This window comes from Xylocopa sonorina, chromosome 1 (assembly GCF_050948175.1).
Source record: "Xylocopa sonorina isolate GNS202 chromosome 1, iyXylSono1_principal, whole genome shotgun sequence".
NCBI lineage: Eukaryota > Metazoa > Arthropoda > Insecta > Hymenoptera > Apidae > Xylocopa > Xylocopa sonorina.
Genome location: NC_135193.1, coordinates 9149906 through 9162276, shown reverse-complemented (window position 1 = coordinate 9162276; position 12371 = coordinate 9149906). Strand labels below are relative to the sequence as shown.

Below are 12371 nucleotides of genomic sequence, written 5' to 3'. Positions count from 1 at the left end.
TTGTCAAGATTGTTGTCTTGTCATCGAATATGTTAATCCGCTTAAAAAAATGATCACGAATATACACATCTTTCGATCCCATCGAAATGGCAACGTATCTGTATATTGCGTTATTATTACTCATATATATATGTATATATACGTATATATATATATGCATAAAGAATGTAAGAGTGCGACATACGTTTTATTGGTCCTTTACTCTAATCTTATGTTAAAGATCTTGAGCAATCTTATCGATTGGTGGACGGAATACATACATGTCGAAGAGAGGCTCTATTACAATACACAGTAGGTCAGTATGTTCATCATACGTGATCATTGAATAATGATAAAGACTAAACGCGTAATACAACTCGATTCGTGTAACAAATACTGATTCAACATATTATATCCGGGGATAGAACGAGCATCCCTTTTATTTTCCTCTCTTTCTCCTTTTAGGATTAATCTATTACAATATATGAACAACAACGATATCCTCCTGTCTTGGTCCCTCCATTCTCTGGCATACAACCATCTACGATCGCGAATCTTCGCGCGAAAGAGAAACACAATATACGCTCTGTCTGCTCTCGTATTTCTTCCCATACATTCTTTCGTTAACCGTATTAATCTAAAAAAAGAAAAAAGAAAACAAGGGTGATCTATAAAATTAATTTTAGTTGAATACTTAACGTTAAATTATCGACTACAATGCTTCTTAATCCTACCACTAACGCGTCGTAATCCTTCCATACTTTTTCTAACGCGCGAGATTAAGACCACGTCTAATCCCGTTTCTACGTTTTTTCTCTTATTTTTCTTTAAAGATGATCGTCGATTATGCGATAATCAAGAGCGTTTCAAGATGCTTCAACATTTCTACGTCCTTCTTTATGTTCTCGTTTAAGATACTCTCAGGCGATGGCGAACGCGAACAATGTCCTTTCGCGAATCTCTTTTCTCTGACGCTTTTAGTTGATCGATCGAATGCAGATGCACGTAAAATCCCGGCCTGTTCTCACCTGAAGACGAAAAAGAAGAACCATCGATTGTTTCCAATTTCTCTGACGTCCGTATATTTAATCACAAAACTCGAAAATACAGGAGAAGACCGCGTTTCTATTCACCGTAACGCATAGCTAATGTTTCGCGATACAATTGGTGTCCCTAAGTAAAATTAGACGTGCAAATCGAGATTTAAAATCTCACAGGCTCGATCCAGTGGTTCTTTGTTCGAAGTGCATCTGTGGTCGCGAAAGAAATAAAAACGAAACGGGCCGGGGTTACGCATTCGAGTGGAATGTCCATTTCGCCGCATATTGCTATCCGTAATATATGTACAAGATAAACGGATTCACCGATCGAGACGTCCGTTTGGGAACCTCCGATCATTATCACAAAAACTGGGACATAATTTTCCGATAAAACTTAATGGCAAGTTGCTACGAAGCGCTTCCACATAGTGGCAATCTGAGGTCTTACATCTTACAGATCTACACGTAACGAATGTACTCGAATCGTTTATCCAGTTCGTCGAACGATCTCTTTCGCGTGCTCGTCTATGAAACTGACGTCTCTCTCCGACGCAATTTTCTTCCCGATCTGTCTTTCCTTCTATCCCGTTTGAACAAATCAAACAATTCTTCTATATGCTTGGGTCACCGGCAGATGGTGCACGTTCCACCAGCTGAATATTCAAGCCACGTTCCGCCGCTCCTGTTTTATTAGGCATATTCCCTTTCTGAGCTGGCGATCAATTAGTCAGTGATGTATATATTCGAAAATTAGCTACATGTTTGGAAATTTTTACGCCAGAGTACACAAAGGAAATCCTATACCTATAGCTTGTAACCCTATATAACTAGGGGTACCCTCCCTTAACTCTTTACCCTTCACAATCCATGCCCCATCTTTTAGTTGCCCAAGTATGATTGACGTTCAGAATTATTTCCTTTTCCGTTTCTTTTTTTTTTCTCTTTGACCCGTTGAACTTACATCTAGATGAAGATTGAAGATACTATGCGAACGCATAAGGGCGAGTATGGCATCGGAACGCGCTTCTAGCACCGTGAAGGCAAGCAATTCGTGTATTCGGTTGACAATGGGATCACTTTTGTCGAATCTCTGTGGACAATATCTATAACAATACGTGCACGAGCCCAGGGGCTGATCGCATTGGTACTCCTTCGTGCATTTCCTTATCCCTCGTTAATGTTCCACGAGTCGGTTTCTTTCTTTTATTCTATCATCGTTTTCTTCGCGCAATTCTCCTGCGATCCTTCGTCTCCTCGTTCTTCCATTCCCGTTTCTCGATGCAGGAGAAGTCCAACCGTAACGGAGCGAGAAACGGGCGAGGCCATGTCGGAACGTAAAATCTTATAAAATCGAAATAACCGCGGAAAAAATGTAAAAACAAAAAAGAGGAAAAACGGAAGTTTAAAATAAGAACAGCACTCTCTTCGGAGTGCGTCTCGCGAATGATCCTGCTACGATCGACGATTGTTCCCGAGATGAATGAACAACAATTTCACACACGCTTATCATCTGTACGAGAAAATTGTCGGGCATGTCCCGTGGCAATTTCCGTTCCATATACATCCAGGAAAATAAAAGATAAAGAGAAACAAAACACGATGCGATATCGATCATTCTTACGCTTCCTATAAACGAGCAACAATCACGTGGTACAGTTTTCCAAGCAGCTTTCGATCGGTTTCGGTCGACACGGCGCACTTATGTATCTATGTATATCGCCCGTGTGCTAATATCGTTGCCGCTGTAGAAAGTAACTGCGTTCGTTATTATTGGAAAACGCGGTAAGAAGGAATAAAAGAGGGGAGTCGATCGAGCCGTGGCACACTGGATGAGATTCTCTTGTGTCGGTGCGCGAGTGTGCGTTTATTCAGAGGTGCGTGATAATGATATCGTCGTCGATATCGTCCTTTTCATCGTCCGTCTCCTCCACCTGATTCGCCTCCGCTTGGGCAGCCTTTGGATCCTCCTGGATCGCCTTGAGCCTTTTCTGCTTGCGCCTGTGCAACAGCTCGACTATGATGTATCCGATGGTGCCGATCAGCAGCACTGTCAGCATCACGTACAGCTTCATACGGGCGCAGAGATGGGTGCTGTACGCGTACGCGATCACGAATCCGGCGCTCTCCCATAGCCTGTAGTTCGAGAACGCGGCCTCCTTGTTGCGCCTGAACAGGGTGCCGTACAAACCTGCAAATTCGAACAGTGAATGCGAATGATCAGTATCATGAAAGTAAGGTCGCTGGAACAGCGAATATTCGCACGATAGTTGTCCTTTTCTAAAGCGTACCGTTCACTTGTGTTTGCCAGACTGCGTCGCCGACACCCCACAGTCCAGAGACGGTGTAAAAAACGTAGGGGTTAATGGGGTTCGGTTTCCAGTGGAGTAGCACGACGACAAGGCTAACATGGACGATGGCGCCCAGCACCATAAGCGACTGTCTGCCGACGAATTTCATTAAGGAGCCGAAGAGCAGCGAACAGACAGCGTTCACCACTCCGAAGCAGATCATCACGTATCCCACTTTGTGCACGCCTAACGCGCAGGATATGTACGCCTAGAAACGAACAGAAGAACAAGGAAAATAGTCAAATAAAATAGATCACGATTAAACGAGCCGTCGATGTGTTAACAGAATTGCGCGAATCCGAGTACGAGGTCGATACGGGATCGAACGTCTATTAGGGGTGCTGAGGATATTCTACCATTTTCAGCGTACGATGGAATCCAGGCGGCAAAAAGGCTCGCAATAAAACGCATTCTGGTTTGCTGGCGTCCAGTAGCCGCAGTCTTACGACTTACAATTAGATGTAGGCGATCTTACCCTACACATTGGGTGTTCACGGATTAAAGGATCGTGCGAATGAATCGTTTAGACGTTTTTTAAATCCTTAAACATTCTCTCGAGTAATCGAAAAGAGGGTTTCAATTCTCCGAGGCATAATTTTTCCTACTGTGTTTCAGAGAAGCTTAAATCCAGCCTCGAAATGATATCCCTTTTGGCCATATCTGAACATGCTGTTTCTATTATACAATAATCGAGCGTTAAGGAATTCTCGGTAATCCGGTTCGCAGTCAAGAAAGGTATTCTTTTCGAAAGCAAAGATGAGATGGCGAGGATGCGTTCGTTGTCCCTATGCGCTTTCATTTAGCCAGGCGTGTGCGCGATAGCTGGACGGGGCCGGTCTCTACACCGTCTTGGCGTGAGTAGAGCGGTGAAAAAAAAGAAGAAATACTGGTTCACGGGATTCCCGGTATGGAAGTGGTATCGGGGAATTGCTGCAAGAATAAGATTCTAGGCTATTTATAACATGTCGGACCAGCTGATTCAATGGAAGGTAGCGTCCCGGGATCCTGATGCCTTCCAATGGCCGATTTGTTCGAATATTTCGTCATCCAGCTAGTTTTTCCAACAAATTTATCTTCCGAATTGTCTCACATCCCACTTTTTCTTTTTTGCCTTCTTCCTCTCGTCTTTCCACTTCCATTTCTCTGCAGACAGTCAATCGTAATATTCTACAACTTATAATTTCTAGCCGCTCAGCGCTTTAAAAGCCAAAGGATGCGTGTGCTTCAACCGATATTTCAGCATATCTGTGATCAGCAGCATGTATTTCCGGAGAACAATTGCATGACCTCGCATGGCCGTTACGCATCACGAACTTGCCGTTCTGTATCCGGTTCGTATCCGGGTGATCCAAGCCGGGTTTTTGTGCTGCATCTGATGATGAGGATAATCATTAACGATTTCAGTTTCGCCTCATCCGAGATACTACGCTCTTCTTTTACTCGTCTGATTCTCCTTCTTTTAAAGCGACGCTGTAATGCTCTGAGACTAGAAGCTGAATCGTTTCTTCTCTCTCCCTCTTTTTTTTTTATCGAAGAACAATTTTAAGATTCGAAACAAAGATTTGATCGTTGTTAAATTAATTAAGAGGGATACTGTTTAGTGTGAACTGTGAAATAATCGCGCTATTATCTTCTTCGATTAGTTTTCGCAGAGTTTTTCCACCAAAAAAAAAGAGAAAAAAAAACACGTTCAATTAACGAGTTTCCAAGAGTTCGATAATGTATGGTCCGTTGATTGCTTAACAACATGGGAACAATTATTTACGACTCACGCGGCAGCGAACAATCGAGTAACGAGCAACAATGAGATTCGAGCAACTCGCCCACGCTCGCCGCGAAATAAACGAGCCTGTTGTCAGTGGGAGCCTGGTTCGATAAGGCATCGATTACGGACGGCCGATTATGCATTCGAGAATGAATCTTCGTGCCGGAGGTATCGACGAATCGGAAACGATCTCGTGAAATGTGACCGACCATTTGAAAGTATAATAATATTTGCCGCAATCGAGCTCGCGAAGATGCAGAATTATCCTCGGATTGCCCAAGAATTTTTTCGTAACAATCCTCTCCTCGGCAGATGCCATAAATAATTGTCGTAGCGCTGAGAAAAAAAGAACGCGTCCTTCCAAGAAACCACTCGCCGTGGTACTAACAACTACGGCTACCCTCTTCGGTTAAAAGCGTTCCGTCTGATAATTTTTCCATCTCCTACGATTCATCCGCCTCCAACGAGAAGTTCCGCGCACCTTCTCGAATAAATAACCGATCGTCTTAATTACTCACTTGTGTAAAGTCTGCGCCGATGAACGCTTGCTCCATGCCGATCCACACCGTGATTGGTATGAGAAGCTGCTGATAGGGTTTCTTTAGTTGATAAGCAGTTGCCGAGAGCAATTGTATACCACTGAGCTCTTGGCTATCGGCTCGACGCTGTTTCTCACCGTACCTGAAAGCAAGAAACAAGTGCTCGTAGCTTCACTACGGTGATACTTTTTTTAAACGTCCGTGATTATAATAAAAAGTTTTTACACGCGAGGAATAATAAAAGCTCTCTATCTCCTTGGTCAAAAGTGACCAGACAGACGGTATTTAATGACACTCCAAATATGGGAAACGGTAACGAGTGGTGCGTGTCTTTACACCGTAGAAAGTTTTAATTTCAATGCGTTCGACAGTTATCAAGAAGCGAAAAATATGCTAAGCGGAATGAACGGAACCGTGAGCGGAGCTATTTTCGTAGAAAATGATCGGCTGAATATAGCTAACTCCTTTGCCGTAATTGTGGCTTTATACGAAGGATAATTGCTGAAATATTTCAGTAATATCACGTCGCGAATGTCTATCGTAACGTCGTTCCGTATCTCGATTTTGACACGCCGTTTCTAGTTCAGGAAATTGAACCGTGTAAATGGTGCCTCGAAATTGTTGCTACACGTGTCAGCCGATTATTACGCGAGCCGAGCACGTCCCACGGGCCCAATCCTCGGCATTCGGTGGTCGTCGAAGACGACTCGTAATGCTGACATACGTATAAAGTTAATTTTTTGCATAAATTTCTGTCGTCAAAAATAGATACACCGCCAGTCGTTTCGTAACGTGTAGCCCGAGGTCCTAAAGCGACGAACAATCTAACAGAATTTTATTGCCAGACCGCGATAAGTATACATTCGGAGCAAGATTTACGCGTTATCAGAATGTTTATTTTAATCGACACTTGTGTTACTCGTTTCTAATGCCGAGTATGTAATCTCGAACGCTTGTGACATTAAAGCCTGTCATTGGAGCCTTGATACACCCGTGGTACTAGAGATATGCGTATTGTGAAACGTTGACAGGAATCAGTGAAGTGGAACGACCGTAAGATCGATTAACAACTAGTTAGAAAATATTCATCAAGACCGAGACACCCGTACACGCGAAATGGAATTTGTCAAACTCGTGGCCACCGGCTATTTCCTCTTTCCAACTGAATGCTACTGTATCGCTACTTGAAATCGGAGACCCTTTACTTTTTCTGGAACGCAGCTACTTACACTTATCTAAACAACTCTGCGTAATTGAGGAACAAGGCAAATTAATTCGCAGCTCGAAAAGTTCTACTCGAACGGAAGTTGCGGTTGAACGAAAATACTTTCCTGGTCGAGGAGCTCCGAGAGGAGATTCTACGACCTTGCAAACTGATCCTCGACCAAAATTGCAATTTTTTTCACCGCGATAAGGCGAACGACCGTTTAATTAGCAATAAACTATACACATTCTCGCAAGAGTACAACACTAAAACGCAGGTCGGTCTTTCAAATCCGTTGACTGGAAGATTAATTTTACGAGCGGTACAAAGTAGGATTCGCAATCTAGTCCTTGAAACAGTATTATTTAACAGCCGCCAGTTTCTAGGTTTATTACGAGATTGGAACGACTACGATCGAACAACATCGACAGGTAGGAGTTTGGAGGATCGTTTAAATGAATAACAAAGATGGAGTCAATGGTACGTTCACTTTAGAGAAGTTTAAAACGTTCGCACCACTGCAGAAATAAATCGTTACAAACACTTGTTCCCTTGACAAGACAATTCCTCAGCGATACCACACCCAGCGATGGTCAATAGTCGAAGGCTAGGCTCGATCGATAGATTTCCCTCGGAACAATAACAACAATTGATATTTTTCTAATCCAAGGGCGAAGTAGCAACGTATCGATTAAAATACCCGAACATTTTATATTTATCTCGAAACTAGGAAGATCTCTGCAAGAAGAGAAAACGAGGAATGCAATCGATTATCGAAAGATCGGAGCGGGTTTAAATATTGACCGAGACACGAATGGCTGGAACGTCTAATAAGAATGTCCAGCAACGAGAGAGCGCAGAAATTGTCCGATGATTAAGTGCCCGCGATGGTAGAAGAACCCAGAAGTAAGCAGAAGCTCGATAAATCAATCGCGCGAGTAAAATTCATCGCGGTAAATGAAGTCCTACTGTTACGTTCTTCCCTGAAGCGTACAGGCGCAGAAGAATTTCTCCTTGAAAATTTTCTCCGATGAACTCCATACACGCCCGTATGTACGTATACCGCACACGGGTAAGCCGCATACATCTATGAGGCGGTGGTGCTTCGTTTCATGACGAAGGCTGGCTGCGTTCGTTGTATCCCCGGCGAAAAACCGGTTCAAGCTTTTTGCTTTTTTTTCGCGCTTTTTATTCTTTTCTCCCCTTCCCCTCCCCCCCGCCGAATGAAAATTTCGTATTCACCACCGCGAGTACAAGCGTGAAACGATACGCGTCGGTGATAACGCGTAACGGAGAGAGGGAGCCGGATTTTCGTCGAGTCGCAGGTAAGCGGGTCGCGAAAAAAAGTCGATAAAATTTCGAGGAAGAAGGAAAAAGAGATCGGGAGGACGGGGCGGTCCGGGAGGAGCCGGAGGCAGGAAGAAAAGAAAAAATACGGAAGTCCCTCTGGACGTGAATGTTCAGGCAAGAAGGCGAACACTCGTAAAAGAGTTCAACAGAATACCAGCAAATTATCCTGCCGCTAAATTTAGCCACGTATATAGCACTTGAATACACGATCTACCCCGAGGGGCCTGAAGGATAAGCTTGGAGAACCGGTGAAACGAACGAACCGGTCGACAGCTGGAAGAGGTAAGATTTTAAGCGGCCCGAATACGATCGATAATATTAACCAATTCGGTCTGATGATGCTTTTATTTATTCACGTATCTTCCGTACGTATTTTGGCAAATATTATTCCGAGTAGTTGTACTGCTTCTTTTTCTGTTTTCCATCAAGAAAAAAAAAGAAAGAAAAAGATTTTAAAGTTAACAATGGGCAATTACGATACCATTAGTAAGTAATTAACTCCCAGACAACAAAGTAAAGACATAGTTGACGTATAACAAAAGTGATGGAGCTCTGGTTCTTTTTTTTTTTTTTGTGGTTCCCAAGGAAACTGACAATCATTGCGCCCAAAGACTTAAACGACACGAGTCAACGTTCACGTTTACAGACCCAATAATTGTGCCAACGAAACTCGAAGACATCAACGACCGCCGCGTGTCAACGTTCACGTTTACAGACCCAACGGTCACCGTTCTCCCTCTGGATTCTAATCGGGGGAACCGCGGCTCATTTTATTAACCGATAGCAGCCGATCCATAGATATTGAATCATAGAATAAGCATATTGACGCTACGATTATCGAGCGTCAAATGTTGTTCGACACGCGGTCTGCGATCGCGCACCGCACAAATGTCAACGCACGGGGCAAGTCGTGCACGTGAACAGTCTAACTAGAATGTGTCAGCTTGTAAACATTAAACAAGCCATCAACTAATCCAGATACATAATTCAAGAATGCCTGACTCATATTCCGGTATCGGTTGCTCTCACGGTACCGCGCCTACGCTATATACAGTAGCTGCAAAGGAGGATCCACCAAGGACTTCTTGTCTCTATAACAACGTCCTTTGTCCGCGTAAGGCCGTGCTTTGATGGACTTTAAATACACCTCGATTAAAAGTGAAATATTATACACCTGCAACGATGATCCATAACGAGTGGACAGTTTTTCTAAACTATACCGTAATGCAGTATTTATTCTAAATATAACGTGTCGAAGCTAAAGTTGTTTCGATGCTCGCGGATGTTGGCGTGTGTATGTAACCGACGGAGGAAGAGAAAAGGGAGAGGCAAGAAAAAGCAGGAATCTTTGGTCGCGATCGTAAACATGTCGATGGATGGAACAAACTATTAGCCGTGTACCGTTAATCGATCATAAACGTATGCACGACGGCCGCGCGGAAAAGTGTTCGCGCGAAACGGTTTCCAACGATAAGGCAGAAGCCTTTAGCTTCTGACGATCCCAAGGCCGCTCGAATCGGCCTGTTACTTTGCACGCCGTGTGTTACGGATTTAATATCGAGCCGAGTACGCTCGAAGATTGCGAGAACGTTCCTAGCGGGCGAATTTTAGCGAAACAGCACGTACAAATTGGCGTGAATCACCTTTTACTGGGAAAACCGAATCCCTCGCGATCGCGATGGCGCCGGAACGCGCTCGTCTCGAATGGAAACACTGATTGCGATAACGAACGGTTTTTCTTCTGTTGAATCGCACCATTTGAGCGTGGACGATAATTTTTTTGAAAGGTGAAGATAAAAGTGTTCACGCGGAGAACGAGAGAGAGAGAGCTTAAGAAGCGGATGCTCGATACGGAGAACGAGTACGAGGAGCAACGCGGAGTGTATTTTCGCTAAAACGTTGTCGAGAGTATCATAATTGGTCGGCGAGTACGGCTTAACTCGAGCGATCCCCATTTTCATTGACAACGATTAATTAGGACCGAGTACGAAAGTGTACTTATTATCCCGATCGCAATAAACGGAAGTTTCGTGCGTTACGACACGTAATAATCGGTTCCTGTTTTTATAATTGGAACTAATTGAATTGTCATTGCGGTGAAACGAGAAAATTTTTACCTTGAAAGAAGGTCGCAATAATGAATATGATTACAAAAATTATTGGTGGGCTTTTTTAAACGGCTACCGAAACATTACTGCAAACACTGGGAATGATTAATCAATTTCTTTACGCTTTACATACTGAAATTGTTATTTCTATTCGTCTAGTTTGCATCGGTGTGATTTGTGCCACGGTTTCGCAATATTCTATCGAATAAATAAAAGGCAAGCCGGGGGACTGGGAATAAAACGGCGGCGCGAAGTTTTGCCGCCGTGTCTGCAACGAGACACCTTGGTACCGAGCGTTTCATTGTGTTCCAATCGTTTCTAATGATACAGGAAGTATGAAATTAAAGAAATGCGTAAAGTACGAACTAAAAATAACTACTGACAATGATACTCCTATAGCGGATCGTAAGGATTTTTAAGTCACGTATTGGCACACGCGTAATTAGTATAATTGTTTGTTGCGTACAGAGGACACCGTTCCCCGCACAGACGAGTCCTTCGAATGTTTTCCTTTCCGTCAATTACGACACCGTACGAACAACGAAAGTATGCTATCCCATTCACAAAAAGGCTATAATCTGTAAATCTCGAGGAATGCGCCCTAAGAAAAGAATCTCACTCTCTCCCGTTATTTCTTTTTACAAAAATAAATGCATTTCCTCGATATTTTTTCCACCCGAAAGAAGAAAGAAACGTGGATTCCTACATAGTTGGACAGTCGTGCTCGTATTAAACCAGAGGTTCTCAAAGCGGCGCAATTGCTTCAGAAGGGTGCCACGCGTTCGAACGGAACATCGTATCCTCCGATGCGAGGTGTCGCGTTGTTTTCTTGTAAAGCTAAGCCGAACACACTTTCCTCTTCGAAAACGTTTATCGACACTTTCGGAAACCAGATGATGAAAGTATCTCCCCGCGTGGAGTAAAATCAGTCGTGGTCACGTCGGAGGACGCGCGCTCTGCATACCCGATCGAACTACTTTGAATAGAAACGAAGGATTAAAGCAGATTTCAGTGTTTCTACAAAGTGAACGCGGTACGAAATCGCGGATAATATTCAGGATCGACCCCCGTGATTCCTATCAGGGGGGAAGCTGTTCTTCTCGCGAACATACGGGCGAAGTAATAAAAAGAAGAGAAAATCCCGCGTCATTAGGTGCCATTATAACGTCATGCGCGGTACCAACGATCGTAACAATGCGGCAAGGTCAGCGAGAATCGCTTTATCTCGAGAGGAAAGGATACGTGGCGCGCAGGCTGCAGACAGAGACGGTCTAGGCAGCGGATCGAAAACGCGGTGATCCGACCAGGCGAGCCTCTCCCTGCTCAGCCTTCACCACCGTCGGTTCTGCTTCTTCGGCGTGAACCAGAGACTTGCTTCTGAACCGTTATAACACACCGTGGGCTGGTCGTTCGGGCAGTTGCGACGACGCGAAAACAACTCTGAACGAACGATAAGTCGAGAACCGCGATACAATACACGAGCTACCGGCTTAGCTGCAACCGTGCATTCGTCTCTCTTATGTAACGAAAGCAGCCACACTCTCGTGGACTGCGGACATTACGAGACGGTACGCCTTGATGATGGAACCACTGTGCAGAGTTGGAAAGCTGTTTTTAGCGGAAGGAACGTAGGCTCGATTGCTCTTACGGGTCTGTTACCAGCTTGTAGATAGGTGCCATTCTCATTCGGTTCGAGTATGGACGAGTATTACCGTGTCGAACGTTTATCGAATAAAATTAGATAGGAAAGAGTAGGTTGAACGTTATTTAAACAATATTCGACGATGCGCGCTCGTCGCGTCAACTTGTGACGATAAGCAGCTGGCAGCGTGACTCTGGCTATGGAATACTGAATAAGAACACGTAGATGCGAGAGTGTGTTTTGTAACGCACCATGTATCGACGAGGAAATTGAAATCATTCACATGCGATTCATCTAACCACATAATTGCGGGTGCAAAAAAAAGAGTCAGCTGATAATCATACTCGTATCAGGTTGTCAAAGGAGACGACTGGCTGGGAAGATATACAGTTATTT

The 12371-nt window shown here is 43.9% G+C and overlaps 1 protein-coding gene across 1 annotated transcript in view; it reads right to left on the bottom strand.

Annotated features, from left to right (window-relative positions):
* Nucleotides 1-2459: 2459 nt before the first annotated feature.
* The window catches only part of LOC143433378 (UNC93-like protein), a 32380-nt gene continuing 22468 nt past the window's right edge, over nucleotides 2460-12371 (bottom strand). Inside the window, exons 4-6 of the mRNA XM_076910730.1 lie at nucleotides 5651-5813; nucleotides 3308-3575; nucleotides 2460-3207 (exon numbers count right to left, since the gene is read on the bottom strand). Coding sequence (XP_076766845.1) covers nucleotides 2888-3207; nucleotides 3308-3575; nucleotides 5651-5813 — 751 coding nt within the window. The 3' untranslated portion in view covers nucleotides 2460-2887. The remainder of the gene's footprint in view (nucleotides 3208-3307; nucleotides 3576-5650; nucleotides 5814-12371) is intronic.